This window comes from Lygodium microphyllum, chromosome 1, assembly GCF_053477565.2.
Source record: "Lygodium microphyllum isolate KBCC chromosome 1, Lygodium_microphyllum_v1.1.10, whole genome shotgun sequence".
In the NCBI taxonomy this organism is placed as follows: domain Eukaryota; kingdom Viridiplantae; phylum Streptophyta; class Polypodiopsida; order Schizaeales; family Lygodiaceae; genus Lygodium; species Lygodium microphyllum.
Genome location: NC_141135.1, coordinates 3,926,770 through 3,953,361, shown reverse-complemented (window position 1 = coordinate 3,953,361; position 26,592 = coordinate 3,926,770). Strand labels below are relative to the sequence as shown.

Sequence of the window (26,592 nt, the reverse complement as noted above, 5' to 3'; positions counted from 1 at the left end):
GATTTAGTGCTGTTTCAGACACCTGCTTGGTGAGATTACCACCCTCACCTATTCCTGCTTGGGAACAACAAACTACAGCTCCTGTTCCTAAAGAAAGGAGGCTCTTGCCTCATGCAAAGACAGCATATTCCCACACAACTGTACATAAATCAGCATAAAAGCCCTCAACTGAGGCATATCCAAAACTGTCAGGGAGAGAAAGAGAGAGAGTAGGGAGCAAACTCAAGTCTCTGTGCATCATAGGCAAGGTAGGCAAGCTCTCCAAAACCAATTCTGCATCAACCACTGTTCCTCCTCTTCAAATGAGCCCTCCAAGACCCAAAAAACTGCACGCCAGCCCTCTTTAAAGAGGTAAGTGCACAACTTTGTGCCAAATGGCAGCACTGGAAGGTGTTTCCCGTTCTAGCCTTCCGGTCTAAAATTCTCCATCCTCTGTTCAAAATTTGACCTCGGCACAGACCAGAGGATTAATCCTCGTACAAAAACGAAGATAATGACGCGAACAGATTCTAAGGTCCAAAAATAGTAACTCCCTAAATTTTAGGAGTTGCTTCCATTGCATCCCCACTAGCCTTTTGACCATCTTTGCAGACTATGGCTACATCCAAACTTGTAATGTAGCTCAACTGAAAGTGAATTTCCACTGATGACCCCACATGGACTAATCTTTTGGAGATTTGTCCATCTTCACTTTGAACTAGTCTCTTCCAGGCTAGTTCTTCAGCACACTTGTCCATATACACTTTCACAAGTCTCTTCCAGGCTTGTCAATCTACAGTGCCATCAGTCTCTTCCAGACTTGTATTGGACCTTAACTGTCCAGTCTTGACTCACTGGACATTCCTGTCTGTTTCACATACTGAGCATGCAACTCAGGCGTTTAGATTTCAAGAGGGGTCCTTCCAAAAAGAAAAACCAAATAAAATATGTAATAAAGAAATCAACCAAAAGGTAATAGTTGTCACAGTCTTGTGACAAAAAATCCCTATATAAAAAAACCCACGTTTCTTATTTGATCCCCTTTTCAAAGAAACTTACAAAACACGTTTCTGACATTTCGTTTCTAAACGTTTCTAGCTACTATGGTTTGCGTTTAGGGTTTGCAGCCGCAAAAAGGGAAGCCATCCTAGACTGATTGTGCCTATTTATAGGCCACTCTCTCATTCATTCCTTATGGCTCATTCATTGAATCCGTCACATCTTCTCTCCAACCTCTCCACCACCCTCACATCCCTTCAGGAGGACATTGCGGTTCGTGGTTCATGACTGTCTTCATCATTTTCATTATCCTACGGCACCCTTATTCCCTTGTATCACATTCACTCCATGATTCAGGTCTTCATCATTCCATTCATCACAGTTTCTTCTCTCTTCCCTTCTCTTCTCCATGTTTGCCGAGTTCATTCTGTGTTCCTCCCCGCAAACCCTACTATCTCGCTGGTACGTCATCTTTTGACATGGTATCAGAGCCGGATCTGCTCAAACAATGGTAAAGATCCTCCACTCTAGTGACGACAAAGACCGGTGGCGGATTCGGCATCCACTTCTCTTCTTCTTTCGTTGCATCAAAATCTCGTTTTTGCAAGTTTCAGGTGATTTCAGCTTGCTGTCCACACCTCTTTCGCGGAGGACATCGCAATCTCAGCTGTCCCTTGCTGTCATCTACAGTCTGACGCATGTTTCCAACCTTCCACCCACAGTTTGCAACTATTTACAGCAAAGTGACTATTGCTGATCACTCTTCATTCAGAAAACAATCTCGTTTTTGTAGATTTCATGTATTTTAGCTTGCTGCCCACACCCCGGACGCAGAGGACATCGCGGTCCAAGCTAGCCATTGCTGTCTACAACAGTCTAGTGCCTATTTCCAGCCTACCACAAACTGGTCGGAGCTGATTTCAACATATTAACTATTGCTGCTAGTTTCACTTGCGTTTTTAGTATTTCTCTCTTCTCACCTGCGTTTTTTGTCTTTCTCTCTCCTCATCAGAGAAGACAAAGACCGGTGGCAAGTTTGGCATCAACATTTGATTTCTCTATCATTTCCATTGCACATTGGGAGATGTTCTTTTTTCTCCCTCCCACTCTCCCTTCTCTAGTTTGCCACACCGATACCATGGCGTCTCCAATAACAGATTGCCCTTCTACTGGGTGCTACTACTGCGGCACGAACGGTCATCCCACCGAAGACTGTCGACATCGACCTTTGCTCCCTACCCCTCCGGAGCATATGCATCTTCCACCACGCACTCCTTGTGCCACCTCTCCTTTCTAGGCCACGAAGATTGTTCTGCATCGGCTATCAGAGTATTGTGCTCAAGGCAATAAGCCGCAGATGACGCGCACTAAGTCCTTTCGAGCACACGGAGGCTCTAAGACCTTACTATGTGATAAGCCCTCCTAGAGACCACCCCACCAGCTAGGAGACTGCATTTAAAGCAGTCAGCAGCATTAAAAATGCACCCCAAAAAAAGCTGACATGGCAATAAAATCAAGGGAACTGGACAATGTCCTTACCAAAGTGGCCCAAGCTAGGGAATGCTAAAATCCTCAGAACTCGAGAAATGCACACTAAAATGCCAGAGCTTCCATGTCTCTATTAGACTCTGATAGGAGCTCAACCCTAGGAGATGACAAATTGACAACACTAAAAGTTACAGGCTAACAAAATGATAAATGAAAACACAATAAGGGGCTGGGACAGCCGAGAGAGAGAGAGAGAGAGAGAGAGAGAGAGAGATGGAGCCTACACGACTGCCCTACCCTCTTGACCTCATCACCGCCCTGCCATCTTGACTGCCCGTTACCTGTTTTTGCCTAGACTTGTAGTGGCACCACCCTGCAATGAGCCCCAAACTGTGTGCTTACCTTTTCATGAGTAAGGTTCTTGTGCTCTCTTGGATCCGCCAATGGTTAAACTCTATTTTGCAAACTAACTGTAGATTAAATACTTGTTGGCCCACAAGGCTTCTATGAGATAATGCTCAAATCGACAAGCGCTCGGAATGATCTTCTAGCTAGAGTTCCACTGTTCTTTAATAGATGCCTGGTGCATGTAGTGGCCTCGAGACCGTTGGCAAAATTCCAATGGTTGCTTCAACAAGACTGCCTAGAATGGGAACCAAAGGAGGGAGGCCATTCGTCGTTGAAGAAGAATTACCTGCAATAGAACCATCAATCAAATCCTCGGAAGTCGAGGCCTCATCAAAGATCACATCCATGCTCACCTTGATCTTCTATGTTGTCGAGCAATAGAGCCAATAGCCCTTCGTGGTGGTGCTATACCCCACAAAGATAAGCTTTCTCAACTTAGAGTTGAGCTTGGTCTTCCTCTTCTTGTTGTCCACATGGACAAAGGCACCACACCCAAAGATGCAAAGTTGAGACACAAAAGGCTACCAATCAAAGAAAGCCTCGTAGGGAGTCGTTTCTTGCAAAGCAAAGTGGGGAATCAATTGTGGATGTGAACCGTAGTCGCCACCGCCTCACCCCAAAGGGAATGAGGTAATCCTCGATGCTCGAGCATCGATCGAGCCATCTCTAGCATAGTCCAATCCGCACGCTCCACCATGCCATTCTCCAATGGTGTATTCGGATGGGAATACTCCATCTGAATATCGTGATCCCTGCAAAATTAAGAGAAGAGGTGAGAAGTAAACCCTCTACTGTGATTGGCTTAAACACCATGAACCTTTAAGGTAGTCTATTTCTTAGCCAACACCTTCCACTCGCACAAGGATTATGCCTTGCTCTTGTACTCCAGAAAATAAGGCCACACATCATCGACAATCAACGTCAAATACTTGGCCTTCCCAAGGGAGACTGTATCCATAAGTCTGCATAGGTCGGTGTGTACCAACTCTAGTGTTGTAGTAGCCCTCCTAGTGGCAACCTGTGGATACCACTACCGATGCTGCTTGCCATTGAAGCAGCTAGGACAAAGGATGTGAATAGGAGGAAAATTTGGAAGTCCCTCCACCATCTCTCTCCATGCAGCCCGTCGAATCGTGTCCATGTTGAGATGCCCATAACAAACATGCCAAAGTAGCCCAAGCTCGTGGAAAGTCCTTGTGGCTAAGGCTGTGAGCGTATAAAGTCCACCCTCCTGTTTACTTGTCCATGTGTACTTGTCCAAAGAGTCACTCTTGTAGACTCATCCTCCACAATCATTGCATCTCGGGTGAAAACCACACAAGTATCTAGCTATGTAAGACCATAGAGAAAGAGCAAGTTAAAACCCAAATCCGGTACATTAAGAACTTTCGCAAACAACAACTGCCTATCGCGCAATAGAAGAATAGTTCCCACACCACGAACGAGAACTATAGAATTTGTCAAAAGATGACGTACCAGCGAGATAATAGGGTTTGTGGGAAGGAACACGGAGTAAACTTGGCAAACATGGAGAAGAGAAGAGAAGAGAGAAGAAACTCTGATTAATGAAATGATGAAGATCTGAATCATGGAGTGAATGTGATACAAGGGAACAAGGGTGCTATAGCACAAGAAAGATGATGAAGAAAACCACGAACCATGAGCCACAATGTCCTCCTGAAGGGATGTGAGGGTAGTGGAGAGGCTAGAGAGAAGAGGTGACAGACTGAATGAATAAGCCATGAGGAATGAATGAGAGAGTGGCCTATAAATAGGCAGAGTCAGTCTAGGATGGCACCCCTTTTTGCAGCTGCAAACCCTAAACGCAAAACGCAAAAACACAAACTGCGGGTGAAGGGTTTCTCAACACCCCCTCTCAAGCCCAAAAAGGGGAACAAGAGAAGAGTGAGGTGGAGATAGAATGCGACATGCTGAAGAATGCTCATGCAACAGGTGCTACTAGGACAGTGTTCCTCATGGGAAAATTGTTCACTTGCCCAAGCGCCCTAGTACAAAGATGATGAAATCATGCAATGCATAGGAGGAATGTCAAACTTTGTGTGGTACCAAGAACCATAAGGATATGCCCGTACTCCATCTCAAGAGGTGGGTGTGGGTGTGGGGGCTGTGGTCCCTACTAAGAACCTACCTATCACATTACAATGCTACTGGGAGGGGGGGAGAGAGTTACTGCAGGGGGAGGGAGCAACTGGAGGGGGAAATTGCTGTTTTTCCCCAACTGGAGGCGGGGGAAAGAGGGGGTGGAGGGGGGGGGGGGGGGGGGGGGATGGGTGTGTGTGTGTGTGACGGGGCCACAGGCGACGGAGACAGCAGGGGCGGGCATGATGCGATAGTTGGGGGGGGGGGGGGGGCGGGGTAGCAGGTGACGTGCCGAGCAAGAGTTTTTTTTTTCCCCCACTATCAAATAAGTCCACACTTTGTAAGGTGACTTACACTAGCAGTTCTGATTTAAAGGTTGGAGTGAACTGCACATGAATCACTTGCAAAGTGGATGAACTTCCATGGAGTTCTCCTAGAAACTGACATAGATGGATTGCCCACTCTTTTCACAGCAAATATGCTTGAGTTCAGATCTATGTATCAAAAGTAGGTTGGTCTTACTGTTGCAAGAGATTTTTGGCAGCATAAGACATGTATTGTGCCAATAAATGTCCAAGACCAAGTCCACTCTACAAGCAGTGCAAGATAACTTACACTAGCAGTTCTGATTTAAAGGTTGGAGTGAACCACACATGAATCACTTACAAAGCAGAGAAACTTTCATGGAGTTCAACTGCAAGGTGACCGAGATGGGTGCACCTAAACATGATGCAAAAATTCATGGCACTGCTTTGACATATAAAGGTAAGAGGAGGCAGGCATGAACTGCAGGAGATGGAACAGAACATAGCGGGATGTGATGAAGGCAAATTGAGTCTCAAAGAAATGGTAAGAGATGCTTCTGAGGATAATGTGATTATTTATCTAAAGTTGAGCAGCCATAGTGCATGCATGAATCTGCATTCTGGGATTTGAACTAGAAGATGCACATACTCAGAGGACTACTCAGAGGACATCACCAACTGGGTGATGGGGATAGGCAGTTTCTAGGATGCTGATGACCACTTCGGCAAACTTTTTTTGTGATAGTTAAAATAAGGAAAAGCATAAGATATTCTGGGACAAGAGGATATTAGATCACCTATGCCAGTGTTTGTTTTATTAATCGTGGCAGATGATGGTTGAGTTTCTTGCACAGCCTAATTGTCAAGAAGTGACTCAGAACAACACAAAGAGAAACTATTATTCACAAACTGAAAGAAAAACACTATAAATAGAATACCTGCAAAATATTAACAAGTTCAAAACACCACTACAAATAAAATACCCGTAAAATGTTAACAAGCTGAGGTATGTCCGTTTCATTAATGCGAATTGCGAAAGCATCATAATCCAGTATGTTTTCATATAGAAGCTGTATTCCATCCTGCAATAAGAACAATAACATAGACATCAGCCATCACCAAGTTGTTCATGAAAAGTATATAGGTGTAATCAAAGCTAAAATTTTATCCAAACATGCAAAATTAGACACTGGAGTGAATGCCCTATTAAAATGTCATAACATCTCGAAACTGCTCAACTGATGGAGTGTGCTGTTCTGTTCAGTCTTTGTATGCACTCAGTTCAAGTTTCGCTATAAAAAGCCTCGACTCACACATATGGCTTGCAAGCTGCTGCTAACTGCTGCCTGCATGGATCCTTACAGTCCTAGCTCTTTGTTTTCTTTTCTTCTTTTTTTCCAGATTGGAGTCCTTGCTCTTTCCAAGAAAAATATCTTTTTCTTACTTAAATTCCCCATGCAAAAGAAAAGATCCAAAGGAAATGAGCATTCTAGAATCCTAGTACCATAACAATAAAGAAAGATATTGGTAGGTGAATTGGGTAGTCGGCCTCTAACAACCCCCAAGACAACACCACAAGATAAAGACCGAGGATCTCCCCTCAACAAAACCCACAAGACAGCACCACTGAACACATGATCAAATATTCCTGATCACTCATTCCTCATTGAGACTTCAACTCAAACACTTAAGCAACTCAAGAAAATGACATAACGTATCCGATATCATTTCAGGCGGTACTCGTGCAGCAAAAGCATTTCATCAAAACCTTTGGGTCTAGTGAAGCCTGGATTATCCTTGTCTCTTAAAAAGCAGTAATACTATGCAATTTGATAGCAACTTTAGCGATTTCAATTAAAAACAACATGGACAGGCTATTAATATTTGATTGTTTAAGGCCTATTGGCTTTTATGCGAATCTGAATGGCTTTATCGGTGGGTTTTCGAGCCTTTCTAGCTGGTCTTTGGGCTTTTTTCGAATGAATGATTGTTTTCGTAATCGATTAACGGAATGGATTTGTAAACCATACGGAATCACTATTTACGGAAATAGGATAAGTAACTAATTTATGCAATTCCTCCGGAGTACTATTTTTAGAGAGAATCTGATGTGGAAACAGCCATGATTGAAACTTTGACAACACAAGCTTTCAGATTCACACAACTCCTATTTTTTAGGGATGGCAATCCCACGCAACAACTGCCCCACGAAGCGTGGTTGCCTCAAGCAGTACGAAATCAGTTGTAGACCCTTTCTGTTCTTCTTTTCTCAAAGCACACATAACTACAAACCAAAAATGCAGGTAACCAAAGCTTTATACGGTGAATTTTCATGCCAATTCAACTGCTACAAGCATTTCACTGTTGTAGACATTCCATTATTGCATCAAAACTGAGTTTACACTGATATAGCAATGGATAATCATGATGACTTTCATGGGAAACTAAGTTGGTGGTGTAGATGCTACTGAATTCACCTGTTACTTCATGCAACACAGAAATTGCCTCATAGAGCACTTCACGGAACAAATCATAACTTTCTAACCAGATCTAAGATCGCCGTACTTCAAAAAGGAAAGTTGTAGCTCTCTTTCCAATCTAGAACTCTCCAGAATAACTCAAAGTCAAATTCTTTGAGCTACTGTCCTAAAACAGCTCTGCATAGCGTGCATTCCTAAATTTCTGCATGCAGTACCTATTTCCTCATACAGCATAGAGATTGCCTCATAGAGCACTGCAAAAATACACTGCTGCTCCATGCAGCAAACACATAACTTCTTTTTCCCAAGAAGTACAAACTTGCAAATGGGAGGACACTTTCTTTGATTTCAGCATAACAACAAATACATCTCAACATATCTTGCATTGATGAAGAATTACGGAGCTTCGAACGTTATAAGCTCTAATTCATCATTTTCGGCTGCAAATCCTTTCAAATTTCCACTAACTTGAGTCCGTGCATTCAACACTTGTTCATAATACATATTCTTTGCCACATACCCAATTTCAAATGTAAAGATCCTTTACTTCCATTCTTCTCTCCTGACGGGAAGCCTCACGCAAACAACTAACATACATCACTCTCAACATGACAAAGAACAACCCTCTGTTGTCTCTCAATCATATCCATACATCACAATAGATCTGCATACTTTGTGCCCCACGTAGCAAAAGAAGAAAACAAGACAAAAGGAAGACTCTTATTACCATCATTTGAAATCTGAGAACTCGCATCAGTCAATTGGCTTCAACAGCCCTGCCATCATGCTCCACGGCTCCGATAACTTCAGCTGCACAGCTTCTTTCTTCAGATTTCTTCCTTCTCTTCAGACTGCAAGATTCCTCTCTCTCTCTCTCTCTCTCTCTCTCTCTCTCATACGCTGATTGTCTTGTGTAAAACCCCCCTCCCTCTCTTCTTCTTCTTTTTTTAACTCCTCACATTTTTGCTTTTTCCCCTATTTTACCAAGCTCCCCCTTCCCCTTAGTTGCTAGATGGCAAACATGACCCTTGCAACGTAAAATTCCACTCAGGGACTCAAAATCGGAAGCAAAAACACATTTTGTGTATGAGGATATCTTTTCTTGTTAAGGCGCATGTCTCAAAACTGAAATATCACAACCATGTGTCGAACATGCATGGTACCACTTGGGATTTCCATCTATCAACCCGACTCCCGCTACGAGTAAGTGTTAGAAAGACAAAAAAAATGATATTTACATGTGTTATCCCATTTGACCCCATGCAACATCATGTCTCCGATCGCTCATTTTCACCCACCAACGTGCTCACAAGATGGCTACTGTAACAGATAACACCCACAAAAGCTGTGGTTTATGTATGATGTTTTGGAATATCAGACTGAGAGCATAAAATTGTGTGCACAAGAGGGAGAAGAGAGCTCAAGTACAAGAAAGAAATCTTGCTTAGTAAGTTGCTCAGGTACAACTAAGGTACACTCTCTCATCAATTTTAGAGTGATCTTTAGTTTGTTTATCTAGCCTTAGCATGGGCTAGGGTTAGGGTTTCCCTTGCCCTTTAGTCCATTCACACCTCACCTTCCCTTGTGCACCCTTGCTTACTCAAGGGTTGCCATGCTATATTTCTAACACCCCCCCCCCCCTCCCAATGCCAAGGTGGCATTGGATTACATGGCATATAAATGGTTCCCCTCCCCCCCCCCCTCAATGAATCAGTGGGATGTCTCTTTTAAATAGCCTACAAGGATATTTATGGAAAGATTATACAACGAATAGTAGAAAAGTCAGTTATCAGGTTTGGAAACATAGTTGGCCTCCAATTCTTTTGGTACTTCAAGAGAGTTAGGACATTTACTAGTGATATATCCTGTTTGTTTACATTTGTTGCACTTCATCTTGTTGGGATATTTATTCCAGTAGTTGCTTACAATATGTGCTTTTTTGTTGCAAAAGGAACATTTAATAGTAACACTATGGACTAAGAGTTCGGTTGTCGAGATAGATGCTAAGCTGGTGGTGCCTTCTTTTTGGTTTCTTTCCTCGTCATCCAAACAAGACTTAACGACACCTTTTGTGAGAGTGCGCAACGGAAGAGGAAATACGAACACGGAGGAGAGGAGAGAAAGCAGAGAATGAAGGAAGAGAAATCTGCACCGACTAAAATGAATGCTGAATACACTGAAATGGACTGAAATGGACTGATCAGTCCCTGCACGCAGCCCGAAGCGTCAGTAAGGGAATCAGATCAGGCTGATGACGATGGCAGTACCAAAGACGGAGGAAGATGACGGAGTCGGAGTGTGCACCTGCCAAGGAAGGAGGGAAGTTGATAATACAACTGACTGGCAAGTGGGAAATGGCTATAAATAGCCAAAAAACCCACAAACTGGCCGACCTGAAATTTGAGGCCATAAATATGTCCGACCAGCATTTAATGCTGATCTGACCAGCATTTAATGCTGGTAAAAATGCCAGGAATGCTCAGAAAAATCCCGGAAAGGGTGGACAATGTCCGGCAGGTGAGGCAAGCTGATGAATGCAGAAACTGCCACGGGAAATGCACATCTAAGTGCTCTAGAATGAGCTACCTCCTCCGTCAAAACAAGTGATAGACAAGTCAGAGCTCCTAATGTCCTCGTCTGACTCAGACTGAGGCTCACAGGCAGGAGATGACAAGGCATGACAAACATGACTGCTAACACCCCCTCTCAGATCCTGGATGTGGCGGAAGGCCAAGGGAGAAACAGATCCTGGGGTGGCAAGAGGAATGCCAAGGTCGATGAAGTCCGTCGATGTAGACTGCTGCGGAAGGAGCTCCTCACGATCCTGGAAAGCCCCCTTTAAAACACTAGGGGCCAGGGAATCCACAGCCGCATCACCGAGATCGTCCCCCTTTGAAAGGGATGGGGGGTATGAGGGAACCACCGGAGGAGAAGGTGGGGGATGGGAAGGAACCTGTGGAATAGAAGGTGCACAAGCGGGAACGGGTGTAGCAATAGACTGCCTCGGAGGACCCTGCATCAAAGAAGGGGAATGGAGCCTGTAAAGCCCGCTCTCCCGCCAACCTGTAGATAAGACAGCTCCTGTAAAAGAATCCTCAATAACAACGGCATGCTCGGTGAAGATCACTCGTGTGCCAAGCCTCGTAAGGCCATAAACTGAGAGGAGGGGAAGGCCCAAGTCCGGAACATGTAGGGCCTGTGAAAGGAAGCTCATAGGTCGGTCTGTAAACAAAGGCAATGTGCCAACACCACTAATAGGCACCGATAAAATGTCACCAACAGTGACTGAACCCTCTGATGGACGGAGATCCTGTAACAAATCACCTCGGGGAGTCATATGACTCGAAGCACCACTGTCCACTAACCAAGGCTGCGCAGAAGACACTGCAGCCACGGAAGAAGGATCCTTCTCCAAAGCATGGATATGAAGGAACACTGACTCATGGGTAACAGCTGGTGTAGAGGTAGAAGAAGGCTCCGATGTAGATCCACCCTTCGCTCCCGGACGAAGGTGAGGGAATTTCTTCCAGCATTTCTCCTCGGGATGTGTCCCTTTCCCACAGTGTGGGCACTTCGGTCTCTCTGAATCTGAGTCAGAGCCTGAAGAACTGTCCTTCTTCTTAGCCTTTGACTTCTTCTTCTTCTTCTTCTTCTTCTTCTGTCCTCCCGAACCTGCAACAAAGGCTCTAGTGGAGTCGGATCCACTAGCACTGATCTCTCTGAGTCGCTCGTCATGCTCCAAGACAAGCGGGGATAGCTCCTCCCATAGAAGCTTCGCACGGGTCCTCGATGTAAGAAGGCTGGTGTAGAAGACATCAAACCGAGGCGATGGCAGCTGAGTCAAAAGAATCATAGCCATGTCTTCAGAAGATATCGTCCGACCGAGGGATGCAAGCTCATCCCTCATATCCTGTAATCTATTGATGTGGTCCTTCATGGAAGAACTATCATCAATAGCGAGCATCCGCAACTTCTTTTCGAGAGATATCCGGTGGGCAAACGTCTTCTGTTGATAGAGAGACGCGAGCTTTCTCCACACGTCTGCTGCAGTCTTCAACCTGTGAACATGAACAAGGACAAAATCCTGCAAACTCAGAAAGAGGAAAGATCTGGATCTAGAATTAAGCCGATCCCATAAGGCTGCACGATCCATAGATGTCCCATCTGCGGGATCCACCATAGGCCGGGGAATAGGAACAGAAACAAGCTCCCAAAGATCGAAGGAGTCCAAGATACACTCCACCTTGCAGGACCATAGAGAAAAGTTGGAGCCATCCAACCAGTCCTCTTTGGGCAGCTGAGGAAGTACGGGTACTTGTACAGGGGGTACCAAAGGCTGCATCTTCGGCCCACTGGAAGGGGATCGCCGAGATACATGAATAGAAGGGGGACGGGAAAGAGGAATAGACTCCGGACAACGGTCCTCGTGATAGAAATCACGCCTCCGTTCAGATGAATGTCGAGACAAAAGCTCGTCATCTGAGTCATCAAAACCTGTAGACTAATGAGAAGACATCTTCCAATCTGCAAACACCAAAACACAACAAGGGAAGGTTGCCGGTGCCGAAACACAAACACCAGAAGCTCCTGAGCTGGCCGCCTTGCACAGAACGCAAGGATGCTGTCAAACGCAAATGCTGACGATGCAATCACCACAGAAAAACAGCCGCCTGCCTGAAAACGCAGCTTGGGAATAAGTCGCCAGCAGGAAAGAGCCGCCGGACGAGGGAACAACAGCCAGAACAGCAAGGCGCAGACTGGAAGGGTGTTGCCTAGCTGGAGGAGGGCCGCCCAGACTGAAAACGCAGGCAGGAAGAGGGTGGTGATGACGTGGCAGCCACTGGAGAAGGCACCAGCAGCAAACGCAAATTTGTTGACACCAAAACAGGCCGCCTGGATCAAGGAGATGGTGCAGAAGGTGACGCCTCAGCTGTTGGAGACGTCGGGACCAGCAAACGCAAAGTTGTGGGTGTTCTCCCGCGTAAAACTCAGCTCCATGTACTCTCAGTTTGGCGATGATACCATGTGAGAGTGCGCAACGGAAGAGGAAATACGAACACGGAGGAGAGGAGAGAAAGCAGAGAATGAAGGAAGAGAAATTTGCACTGACTGAAATGAATGCTGAATACACTGAAATGGACTGAAATGGACTGATCAGTCCCTGCACGCAGCCCGAAGCGTCAGTAAGGGAATCAGATCAGGCTGATGACGATGGCAGCACCAAAGACGGAGGAAGATGACGGAGTCGGAGTGTGCACCTGCCAAGGAAGGAGGGAAGTTGATAATACAACTAACTGGCAAGTGGGAAATGGCTATAAATAGCCAAAAAACCCACAAACTGGCCGACCTGAAATTTGAGGCCATAAATATGTCCGACCAGCATTTAATGCTGGTAAAAATGCCAGGAATGCTCAGAAAAATCCCGGAAAGGGTGGACAATGTCCGGCAGGTGAGGCAAGCTGATGAATGCAGAAACTGCCCCGGGAAACGCACATCTAAGTGCTCTAGAATGAGCTACCTCCTCCGTCAAAACAAGTGATAGACAAGTCAGAGCTCCTAATGTCCTCGTCTGACTCAGACTGAGGCTCACAGGCAGGAGATGACAAGGCATGACAAACATGACTGCTAACACCTTTAAGTGTAGGATTTGGTGCATTTGTTAGGGTAGTGAAAAGAGTTTAAAAGACTTTTCTTACAGCTTTCAAAAGTATTGCAATGGCGTCTTTTTCATCCCACTTCTCCTTTATAGTTGCAAGCTGGTCAATATGGTGGATTAAGGATTCATCCAAGTGCAACATTATTATGGCTTGGGCTCTTTCATCATCTTCTACATCCATAGAATTGGATGGATCAATGGTTTTGGTCCCTTTGATGAAGGGCTAGTAACCCCTCTCTATCATTTTATATTTCACTAATACCTGCCATGGGTGGAAGTCTCTCCTATCAAACTTGCAGATTTGAGACTTTACATCAATACAATCCATGATAGGAAGGTCTTACCGATTGCACAAGGCAATGGCAGTGTCTAATCCTTTACAAGGTGGGCAATAAGGGCACAAGCAATTAAAATGATGTTTTAATCCAAGTAAATAGCAGCCTAAAAGTAACTTATGTGTACTCACACAAGATTAGATGAAGAGATGAAAATGGTCTATGTGTTTATATCTGACACACAACCTTACAATGATCAAGAGTGAGATTATGAGAGTTAAGCATTTAGGGAATATGCTTAAGGTAAGAAACCTAATCTCCTCAAGACAGGATTTTTCGCTCCGTTGCCCGTCACTGCTGACATGCCTCGTGTGCGCCCCCGCTACCTGCCCCGCCTCTCCCGCCGGTCAACATTGATCAGCCACCACGCCCCCCGCAACCCACCCGTTTCGTCTGCTTGTCTCTTCCGCGTCGCGGTGTACCTCTCCCCCTGCCAGACACTAGTGCCTTCGAGCTGCCTCCCCCCAGCACTACCCCACGCCCCCCTGCCCCCCGCCTTGTGGCTCCCCCCGCCAACAACCCCTTCATGTTGCACCCCCGCGCTGTCTTCCCCCACCTTGTGGCTTCTGTCCACCGCTCCAAGCCTGCCACCCGCTGCACTCCCCCATTCTGATGCCCCAACCCCCCACACTCCTGCAATGCTCCCTGTCTCCTTCACCTTGCAGCTCGAGGCCCCTCATCCGCGTGGTTTTAGCTTGACGATATCAATCATGGCACCCATTGTCTCCATCATCGTCAGAAAACAAACCCTCCCTCCCTTCCTCGCCATCGTACACACCCCCCCCCCCCCCCCGACCCGTTGCTCCCTCCATCTGCACCAACACTCCCTCCTCCCGTCTCCGACAGTTCAACAGTGTGATTGGCACGTTCTTAGTAGGGGCGTGCAATGGAAACCTCTGGTCAGACGCCGGTGCATTCTACAAGTGCCCCCCAGTCAAACACCTTGCGCATCATCCTTTTTGAGGGACAGCTCTTGGCTGTCCGGGCCACAAAGTTGAGGCTGAACGGCGGATGCGGCCTATGAGTTAGTGGAGAGCTCGCCCTATGCCTCCACGAAGGGGGTCATCTACATGGTTCCTTGGTATAGCGGCAAGCAATGGAGTCATTTGCGCTCCACAACAATTTTCTCAGACACCCAGTCACCCTACTTTTCAGCGGACTGGCAGTCGAGTACCGCTAGTTAATAAAGGACTTTGGACGGCTCTTTGGCATAGATCTTCCTACTTCCTTCGCGGATGCAGTGACAGCTGCAGGAGTCCCAAAGGTACGAGTGGCCGTGAAAGACACAAAAAGCATACCAAAGTTCCTGGAGATTGAGGCTGGAGGTCACTCCTTTAGACATTAGGTCATTGTGACTGGGCAACCAGGGCAGTTCTTGCGCTGCCACGACTTTGGGTATCAGGTAGCAGATTGTACGCATTTGGGTCCAAAGACGACAGAGAGGGAGACACCAGAAGGGGCCGCAGACAGCGCCTCAAACTCAGCCTCGTCAGTAGGGAGCAGGAGGGTGAGTGACGCCTCCTCGACAAAGCACTCTGCAGTCCCCCCCTCCCTGCCCGCCCCACCTGACAGGACTGTAGTTTTCCACATCAATCTCCTACACCACAGACCACCTCACCTGAGATCCCACAGCCCCCACACCACTCCCCCTCTGTTTTCCATTGCCCCCCCCCCACTGACCTTGGCCCACAACCCCCCCTACGAGGGCCACCAACCCCCCCCCCACACCCGACACATACCTCCGACCACCCCTCCATCCCCTGACCCCCCTCTTCCCCCCCACCACCTCCCCTGCCGAGCACCCCCCTAGATCCGCACCCGGTTCAGGTGATCCCCCCCAGACGCACCCCCCTCCTCCCACAGGTGGTGATGAGCCACACACGCCTACATCCTCCTCGCGCCAGCAGTGCTCTCCCTCCCACACAGCCACCAACTCATCTGTCCCTGCCGCCCATCACACTTTTCGGAGACACGCACAGCTGCTGCCACAGGAGTTCTTCCGTAGTGGCCTGACGTCCTACCTGAGAGTTGCAGAGCGCAAAGAGTTTCCACCATATCGTGAGCTGGGGATCTTCATGGTTCGTAAGTCAAGGAGCGGCAAGGTCCATCTACTAGCACCACCGGATGGACCAAACTATGCTTTTTTCCTTTAGTCCTCTCACTCAGAGGATTGGACAACGACACAGATAGACGAGGAGCTGAAGAGTCAGGTGGCGGACCACACCTCCCAGTGGATGGGAGAAGAAGGATTAGCACAGTTCGCACAGCAATGACCTTGTTGCATGATGCACATCAGCTGGTGGGCTAGTACTGAGGTCCCACACTTGAGTATTATTTTTCCAGCCCCTCCACAGTGAAGAGCTCCGCGGGATGTGATCGAGTGGCCCCTGGCACAGGTGGCCCGTTTCTACCAGTGTACAGAGTCATGACTCTCGACATGGCTGATAGATGCATTGATAGTACCACCTGGAGCACCTATCACCACTATGGTCTGACCGAGGGCCACCATGGAGGGGACTCGAGTTCGCCGTCCGGACCGGCGGCAAAACGTACTTGTATGCCCCATAGTTTTTCCTCTTTATCAACAACCTTAACACCGAACAGATGCCTATTCGGTCAGTCACAAGTTTCCCCATGAGCTTACACCTTACATCCTGGAATGTGAATAGTCTCCACTACAATAGGGCACGTGGTTCAAGGAAGTTGATTGTTCGGCAAGAGCTGCAGTCTGCCCTTGCCGGACGGATCGACATCTTACTTCTATAAGAGCACAAGCTCACTCCCATCCAAGCCCAACGGGTAGAGAAGGTACTCCCGGGCAGCTGCAAACTTACTGGGGGCACGCCATAGGTGCCCACGACAGGAGTAGAGGCGTATGAACCTCTATTCGCCCGAGTCTCACCGCCTGTGTACAAGACCACTGGACGATAGTGGCAGGGAGGGTTCTATGGATTAGACTGGATATTGGGGACTCGTGCCTTGGAGTCCTCAATATCTATGCCCCTACGGAGGTTAGGGCACGTAGCAGGTTCTGGGTGGAGATCGCGGATGGACTCCTAGAGGTGGACTCCTCGATCGTTGGAGGAGACTTCAACAACCTGGAGGCTTTGGAGGACCAGCAGAGCAAAGGCACAAACTACCATGGCATGGTTGGGGAGGAGCAGGTTGCATGGGAGGTCTTTCTACTAGCAATAGGAGCACGCGATGCCTGCTGAGACCTTGCCTTCCACAGGAGGGAAAGGTCACTGGACTTCTCTTGGGGATACACGCGGCAGGGTGGAGTCCTGCTAGAGCGGTTAGATAGGTTTTATGTGGGAGAGTGGGAAGGCTCTCGTGGAGGCCAAATTGAGCAATTGGCAGGCACCACGTTTTCCGATCATTGCCCGATTCTCCTAACACTTGATCCCCCAACATCCGCCCTCGACACACATTCCTGTTGGATCCCTAACTCAATCTATAGGAGCGAGGAGATGATGAGACAGATAGAGCAGATTTGGACCAGAGAGTGGGGCAGGAGGTGTTAGAGATCAGCGCCTGTACGGGTACGGGACTGCACAGTCCAGTCGGACTGTGCAGTAGGACTGTCACGTGGCAATCGGACTGCCTGCAGCCCAGTCGGCTGCATTTAATGCAGCCGACCTGCCCTGTTTGCGCCCTGTTTTTCTGGCTATAAATAGCCGAGGATTTCCACAGTCTCCCACACTTCTCTGCTCGCAGATTACAGACCGGTGGCACGCGCAGATTCCGTCTCTGTTTGCAGATTTCAGACAGGAGACAGTGCAGACTGCAGCGGACTTCGAGGTGAACAGCAGGTTGCATCGTCGAGGTGGAGACACGCAGTCCAGCGCACTGCGCCCGTGTATATTTCTGCATATCTTTGTATTCAGCACACTTTATACAGCAGATCTTCATCTTCCACTGTCTCTTTCTCTCTCTGCGTTCTCTCTCTCTCAGTCCTACGCTTCCGCACCGCTGCACTCTGACATGGTATCAGAGCAGTGTTAAAGGGCTGACTGAGCGCAGAACCAACCTGAAGAGGAGTTTCTATCATGATACAAATTTGCATTTTCAGCGTTTGAGGGCAGACAGGAGGGCTGCGCCTTGGAACAAGGCTGAAGCGAGCGTGGGCGCACAGGAAAGGAGTCCAGGTGGTGGATTTGCTGCTGTTTACTGCTTTTTGACGCAGAGGAAGTTTGAGTTTTCAGCCTACAAGTGCAGGTTTTGCTTTTTCATCGCCTCCGGCGGGTGAGGAAGTTTCAGGACGCGGAAGAGCCTTAGCAGGCTGAGTTTTCACAATCAGAGGGGGCTGCTTTTGCGTTTGTGAAGGCATTACAGGTGAAGATGTCTACAGAGATTGACTTGGAGTTCCAGTCGATTATGGACCGGAAGGTGCCTGTCTTACCGACTCTTCCCGCAGATCAGAAGCTCGATGGCGACAACTACCGCATTTGGCGCGTCATGATGTTGGCCATCCTTGAGTCCTATGATTTGGCGGAGCTTGTACAGGAGGAGATCGGCCGGCCCTCGGTAAGAGATGAGTCCAAACTCTCTTCCGATGCTCGTGCGGAGTTGGCCAAGGCTCAGTCTCATTGGGACAAACTGAATGCCAGGATTCGTTCCTTTCTTTTTCTATCTTGTACTACAGCCGTGATCGCTCACATCGAGCACTTGATAGTGGCTCGGGAGATATGGCTGGATCTTAATCAGATGTACAATCGGATGACCCTTATGAAGCGGGTTTCTTTGGAGGTACAGATGCGGACCTTGTCCGTAAACAAGTCTTCTTCGCTGCGGGAGCACATCAACAAGCTAAGGCAGCTTCAGATGCAGGTTCAAAATGCGGGGAAGCCGATTTCCTCCGAAGACATGGCGATCACACTATTGTCCCAGTTGCTGCCACGATTCGGTACATTCTACTCTGCCCTTATTGCTTCGGGGCAAGAGTCTACTCTTCGATGGGAAGAGTTGGTTCCTATGGTCTTGGACCAAGAGGAACAGCTAAAGGGACAGAATGCTTCCAAGTCGGAGGCGCTGACAGGTCAAGCCTCTCAGAAGAAGGGGAAGGACCAAAAGAAGAAGAAGGGGGATAACAAGTCAAAGAAGGACAAGGACAAGGACAAGGACAAGGACAAGGACAAAGAATCCACATGTCATATTTGTGGAAAGACTGGCCATTGGAAGAAGGATTGCCCTGACAAAGACAAGAAGGACACCAACAAGAAGGACACAAAGGATTCTGGAGCGGTGGCTGCACCCTCATCAGCTGCATTTCTTCATCTAGCTGTCATAGAGGACTCTTCACCGAATGCTTCTGATGCTGCGATGACGGCTTCCCAGGCTCGAGAGTGGATCGTTGATAGTGGTGCCTCCCGGCACATGACTCCTTCCTCAGATGGTGTTGCACAGTTGCGACCTTCGCGTGGGCAGATTCTCATTGGAGATAGCTCTTCAGTATCTATTGCAGGACGGGGTAAGATGCAGCTTATTCCAGATGGACGAGGTGGTACCCATACCTCAGAGGTTTTGCATGTACCAGGCTTAGGGTATCATCTCCTGTCAGTTCATAAGATTTGCTCCCTTGGCCTTTTGGTGGAATTTGACAGTACTACGGTGCGCGTCCTTGATCGTGGGTCGAGGAAGGTTCTATCATCCAGATATGAGGAGAACGGCATCTATAAATTGAAGTCTTCCACCGCCCTCTCTACTCTTCTTCTTACCTCTCAGTCACAGTCAGAGTTATGGCATGCTCGGTTTGGTCACCTCAACTATGATTATCTTCGGAGGGCGTCACGTGGACAGCTTGTTCGAGGGTTGCCGGATATAGTGGTGAGCCAGCAGCCATGTGTCTCCTGCATTCGTGGGAAGCAGCATAGGGATGCCATTCCCCACACAGCTTCGCGGCGGTCTACTTCACTGATGGAGCTAGTATCTACGGATCTATGTGGCCCTATGAGGAATGAGTCCTTGCGTGGGAGCTCGTACTTCATGTTGATCGTAGATGACTATAGCAGGATGACATGGGCCTATTTTTTGGCATTAAAGTCAGAAGCTTTCTCCCACTTCAAGGATTGGCTTCTCTTTGAGGAGAACCGATCGGGCCGAACGTTGAAGACCTTGCGATCCGACAAGGGTGGTGAATTTGTTTCTAATGAGTTTGCTCGGTTTTGTGCAGATAAAGGTATTCACCAGGAGTTTGCCAATACCAACACTCCTCAAGAAAATGGCATTCTTGAACGGAAAAACCGCAGTGTGATCGAGATGGCGCGCACCATGATGGAGCACCGACAGACCCCTCAGGTTCTGTGGGTCGAGGCTGTGGCTACTGCCATCCACATCCTTAATCGATCCCCCACTTCGGCCGTTGATGGGATGACCCCTTTTGAGGCTTACTTTGGGACTAAGCCCGATGTTTCTTACTTTAGGGTCTTTGGGTGTGATGCCTATGTTCACATTCCCAAGGCTCACCGTGATAAATTTGAAGCAGCTTCCCAAAGACCGGTATTTGTTGGCTACAGCTCCCAGTCCCAAGGCTATCGACTGTATGATCCCGTCAAGCGGGATGTGTACACTAGTCGAGATGTGCGGTTTGTGGAGGTTCCGGCTATATCAACGGGTGAGGAGCATCCCGTTCTTGGAGATCCAGGGGAGAGTTGGGCTCCTGCTACAGTTCCATTGGAGCCCGTGCCTTTTGATTATGATTCTGTTTTTGACACAGAGTCTATGGTTCCACCGGTCACCCCTGAGGAGTTACCACCGGTGGATATTCCAGAGTCTTTAGCTGATGGAGAGAGACGAGGGGAGGTTCGGCCTCCTCCTCGCTGGGGCCGTGACACACTCCGTGATTCAGGGATCGAGGGGGTTCCTGAGGAGTGGGGACCGCAAGATGGTCCGCGGCGGTCCCGGCGGCACCAGGCACATTCTACGGAGCTTGTTTCCTCTAATTATTGTTTGATGACCCGTGTTATGCAGAATCGAGAGCCCACCTCCGTGAAGGAGGCTTTACAATCCGCACCATGGAAGAAAGCTATGGAAGCCGAGTTGGAGGCTATTGAGAGGAATGGCACTTGGTCACTTGTGCCCCGCCCCCCGAATAAGAAGGTGATTGGCGTCAAGTGGGTCTTCAAGACCAAATACCTTAGCGATGGTTCTTTGGATAAGCACAAGGCTCGCCTTGTTGCTAAAGGTTTTGCACAGCGCCCAGGGATTGATTGTCATGATACTTTTGCCCCCACTGCTCGTATGGCAACCATTAGAGCTGTTCTTGCCTTGACTGGCCATAGGAGATGGCCTGTTTACTAGTTGGATGTAAAGTCGGCCTTCCTCAATGGTGATTTGAAGGAGGAGATCTATGTTGAGCAGCCTCCTGGCTTTGGATCCTCAGATGGGAAAGTCTACAGGTTGAAGAAGGCCTTGTATGGCCTCAAGCAGGCCGGAGTGGGGCTAGGGTCAAGGTGGCATGGGCGACCATCATACAGCATCGGTCAGAGGGAGGCCTTGGGATCATACACTCAAAGTATCACAGTAAGGCCCTCTTGGGCAAGCTAGTTGTCTGCACCCTCACACCAGGCAGGCAGACTTGAAAGGTCTTATTACAAGAGGGTCTTCAGGACTGTAGACCGAGGCTTGGCGGTGAGTGGAGGCCGTCCCTAAGATGGATCTTCACGTCAGCCCAAATCACCCCCCCCCCCCCCCCCGATCACCTTTCCTACGCAGCTTACTCCACATGTGGCAAGGCCTCTATAAGACCCTAATCCAGAGCCCCCCAGGCTGCCACGAGGAGATAGATCATCAACCCGTGATTTAGAACCCTCAGGTCAAAGATCGGAAAGGGACATAGATAGTGAGCGCCCCACATCCAGTGGGCTGGTTGGGAGGCCGGCTGGGTTGGTACCATCAGGACATGGCGAGAGCTGTATAAGATGGCGGACAAGGAGATGTTGCAGCGAGTATCAGGCTGCTAAAGAGAAGTGGAGTTGAGAAGGAAGATAGGCGCAACAATAGCTCTGGAGTGGCTTGCTCCCCCGATACGAGAGCCGATAGAGCCGGGGGAGATATGGGCCGCTAAGTTTTCACCAACAGGCATCCCCCTACAAGTGGCAGGTAGAGTGGGCGGCGCCTAGCAAGGGACTTTCTTCGCCGTTCAGGAGAGGGGGCGTCTGGTCCTTGTCAGAGGGCAGCAGGATGAGGGGATAGCCGCCCTTTCGTGGAGGAGGATTCGGCTGGTGGGCCTTCAGGGGAAGACATGGCGACTGGACCCCTATGTTTTCTAGAGGGAGCTCAAGGAGTGGCACCTTTGGATCTGGGAGAGCAAACCACTTGATGAGCTGGAGTGGAACCCAGGAGAGTGGCTATGGCCGGCCACTGCGGTCGCCAAGAAGCCACCCAGGTTCCTAGAGTACAATGCCAGAATTGGCAGACATGTATTGATGCAGGAGGATATGGACTAGGTACCGTCACATAGCAAGCACTAGGCGGAGCACAGCATCACGGAGCCTTTCTGATGGACCTTCTGACGCTACCTATGGGATAGCTGGAGGCCGAGGAGGGTGTCGTACTTTTTATGGCTGGTGGCACATGGAGGATTGGTGGTGGGAAGTTGGCTTGCCCAGATGCAGAAGGAGGGAGGTTGCAAGTGCTACACACAGCAGCCTCTGGAAACCCCAAAGCACTGCCTTTGGTCGTGTGAGGAGGCACAATTCGTGCAGAGCGAAGCATGCTGTATACTTCGCCGTATATCACTGAGCCTTGGATGTATCTCATGGGGAGCTTTCTGTTGGCAGGTAGTCAGCCAAGGCTGTCACCTTTTGTATGAGGCCGAGATGCAGGACACGATATTCATTATCGAGGCAGAGTCGTGCGCAGTGGTCGGTTTGGAGGCTCTATCCATCCGCCAAGTATTGGAGCCCACAGCAGACCGCTCGAAGGTATGGGAGATCATAGGAAGTCTTACTGACTGGAATATGTGGAAGGCGCGGTGTCAAGAGGCTTTCGATGGAGAGACTTTCAGCACAAGCGACCTTAGCAGAGCTCTGGACCCCCATCATCCACTCCCTCCACGATTGATGGGATCAGGTGCAGGGCAATTCTAGGGCTCGTCAGGAGCTCCGTTGTCATGTCATGTGCACTTGGGGCGGCCAGGACCTGTTTTTCGCAATACACGCAAGCAACCCCAGATGGCGATACACCCCCGCTCCATGGCTTCTTACCCCCATCCCCCCCAGACCGCCTTAAGAGGCTTGTATACAACATGATGTATTTGTGACTTTGCATTAGCTCCAGCTAATCTGTTGAACATGAGCACTCTGTTGTAATCAATCTTTTGAGAAATATAATCAGCCACATTTTATTTGGAAAAAAAAAGTAATCTCCTCAAGACATAAAATATCTTACACATTTTGATTTGAACCAAGACCGTGACTAAGAGATGTAGCATCAGTGCTTACAACCACTCATCTCACAATATATGCCAGACAGTTAATCAATGATTAAAATCACTATTAGAGTTGAAGTAGTAATTGGGTTTAAGAAAACCCTAAAGCTTGCAATGAAACTTTTATGGCTGCCAGGACCCACAGTTAGGGTTTTGCTTTGTGTGAGTAGTGTAGAGGGAATTAGTGCAATCTTTTAGGGGGTAGATAGCCCACTTGGGGGGCTTCAAAGCCCCATGAAGTCTGCCCACATTGCACCTTCCACAGCACATAGCATCCTGTTAAGCATCATGCTATCAAAAATGACACCTTTTTTGGTATTTCCACAATGTTGAGATCCTATGTGCCCAATGTCAAGCTCTGATGTGCTACGTAGTTGCGCCGCGTGAGGTGGGGAGAAGGTTCGAAGAAGAGACCATGTGAAGATATTGCCTCCTTTCCTCTCCCGGATCCTCCACTGGCTAGTGGTCAAAACCTCCTATGGAGGAGAAGAGGATAGAGTGAGAAAAATGAGATCTTCTTGTGCACTTAGGTCAAGATGGAGTTATGAGAAGCTTATTTTATCAAAGAGGGCTCTGATACTACATTAGAATATCATAGTGGAGCAAGGTCGTAGAAACGTTGGGAGATGAGAAAGTGCTCAGGAGAGACAAAATTCAAACTTTCTTCGTGAAGAACTGAAAAAAATGAGTCATTTACTATTGTTGCCCTATCTCAACAGCCTGTAGATGCTATCTCCTATTGTTGATTGGTCTTCTCTTGCCCCTAACTACCTCAGAAGGTCCTCCAATGGCTGCAGATCAGACCAGTAGCATCTCCTCTCTCTCTCTTGCATACCGAATGCACTAGAATGCCTCTATCTACCTCTAAATATGTTTTTGAGTCTTGCATGGGCATTTTCAACAAGTGGCAACCTTCCCAAATAGTTTTTTCAGCATTATCCATAATTAAATGTTAATTTTCAGCTTTTAAATACTAAAAATTAATCAAATAATTATTTTGATGCCCAACAAAATAATCTGGATTGTCAATACTTAAATTGGCTAGGCAACTTTCATTCTCGAGTGTCTCTGTGCCATCTTTGACCATCGAATTGGCATTAGATACCATTAAATGTCACTTCTCTAATATCACCAAACTAACACTTATGGCCAAATGAATGACCTAAGCCAACAACTGGCACCAAATACCACCAAGTACCTATGCGGCGTAACTTATAGCAACTTTTGCCTTTGACATCTTGTGATTTCCTTGGGTCCCAGACTCGTAAATTTACTCTAACCCCAATTACACCTCACATGTGCAACATTTACTTTACCATGTGATTAAAAATTAATCCACATGTTAAGTGAGGTTTTAAAAATACATGTCCTCATGACAGGTAGACTTGTCCAAAGTCAATGGCTCTCATGGGAGCGGACTGAGGGAGGAGTCGGAGTATGGCATCTACTGGAGACTAATCGCGAGTGCTTTAACCACCCATCCAAGCTGAGAGACGTTGGTGTTAGCAATCTAGTCAGCTCATGTGTGTGTCTCGGTTATGCCTAGCATTATATGGTATTTAAGGCATTTTTTAGTGGTTACATTATTGATTATTTAGGCATTTTATGCTGGTGGATCAGCATTAAATGTTGGTAGATGCATTATTTACATTCTTTTTGGCCTATTTATTCACGTTCCACATTCATTCATTCATCACTTGCAAATCTAGTGCGTGCCTTGTGGACAGAGGGAGCCGGTGCCAATGCCCACGTAGCAAGTGACTCGTTGTTATATGCGAATGTCTCGTGTTCGTTATATGGATTCCATTTCCCGCGCACAACTCTGAGTTCTCTTCTTTTGCAATGTTCTTGTGTTTACTCTTTTATCTTGTGTTTAGCAGTCTATTTCAGCATTCTTTCATGCTTTCATTGCTGCATCCAGTTCTCAGATGGCAAAGCTCAAGTTCTCCGTTCCCAGTGCTGTTTTCTGCTGATTACAGGTCTGCAAACTGCTCCTGCTGATCATTTCCTACCTAGTGTCACCTTTCTCAGCCTAGCAACAGCTGTCTGCTGCCAATCGCCCTATTTCCAGCCTTCTATGGGCTGTGTTTATGATTCACCTGTTTTCATTTCCTACTGTTGTTTCTTGCGAAGAAAAAAGGTTATAGAGATATGTACCGCCCATAGTTGAGAAAAACAGGAAAAGAGAAGCGGGAAGCTAAAACTTAGAATACAAGTTTCATACTTAAAATCAAAGGTTTCTAAGTGAGTGATAACTAATTATAATCTCTTAGTATATTCAATTGCTACAGGCAAATCCTCTTCATTATCATTCTCCCCATTAACGAAGAAAGTTGAAGCGGATAGAAACGACTCTAAGCTTAATTATTTTAAATAATTGAAGATGAAACATTAATAGTGCTTAAAGAACATGACGACTAAAAAGCACAAAGAACATGAGATTAATAACTCTTTAGATGCTACATGTAACGCGTAAATCACATGATGATTAATTACGCTATGCTTAACAAGTGTAAAGAACATGATGATTAATAATGCTATGTTTAAACCATAAAGAATATACTATGTTTTGGTGAAAACATTTCAATCTTGTTGGAAAACGGGGCGAATCAAAACGTTTGGGGAAATGCCACATGGCAACTGTTTCCCCATAGTGCAAGCATCTCAACGAACAGGAAAATGTATTTTGAGTCCTCCTCCACATGTTTTGGCATTACGGGTCCTGTCAAGGGACGTTTTAGGGCATTTCCCACTTCTATGGCACCACTGGTGGAGCCCACTTCCGATCCAAAGAGAGCAATGTTCTCTTGGGGACTTTACACAATGAGATGCATAGCAAAATGGTACATGATGAGATTGCACATGTAGCAAGGTGCCACTTGGATTGTCCCTCATGGGAAAATTGATCATTTGCCTAAGCACCCTTTCACAAAGATAATGATCATGTAATGCAAAGGGTAGGTAAGAATAGGGAAGGGGTGATGATGTTGAGGACAAGAAGACAATGCCAAAACCTCTAGGTATCAAGAGAAGGGTAGAAACTCCTCTCAACCATGGATGCCGATGCCAAAAAAGGAAAGGGAGCTTGATATCAATCCTTGTGTGGTGGCAAGAACCATAAAGTAGAAAGAAGCACCCCAATTGGAAGAGCTAGGGAAAAGCAATCGTCATGGTTGCATCAAGAGATGCCTGAAAATTCACCTCAAGAGATGAAGCCTGCATGCTAATAGAAGAAGAAGACCCAAAGAAAGATGAAAGTGCAAAGAAACGGCCAACAACCCATGTCTTTCACCAAGAACTAGTGCAAACCTACAATGTTAGCCCTTAACTTAAATACAAACGTAGCATGTTAAGTATTTAAAAAATCAAGATTTGCATACCAATGCTTCATATTGAGATGCTTCAATGCTAA

The 26,592-nt window shown here is 47.4% G+C and overlaps 1 protein-coding gene across 1 annotated transcript in view; it reads right to left on the bottom strand.

The window, feature by feature from the left end:
- The window catches only part of LOC148040783 (exostosin family protein), a 230,017-nt gene that overhangs the window by 12,477 nt on the left and 190,948 nt on the right, over nt 1-26,592 (bottom strand). The window contains exon 12 of the mRNA XM_087667045.1: nt 6,263-6,361. Within this exon, the coding sequence (XP_087523171.1) occupies nt 6,263-6,361 (99 nt within the window). The remainder of the gene's footprint in view (nt 1-6,262; nt 6,362-26,592) is intronic.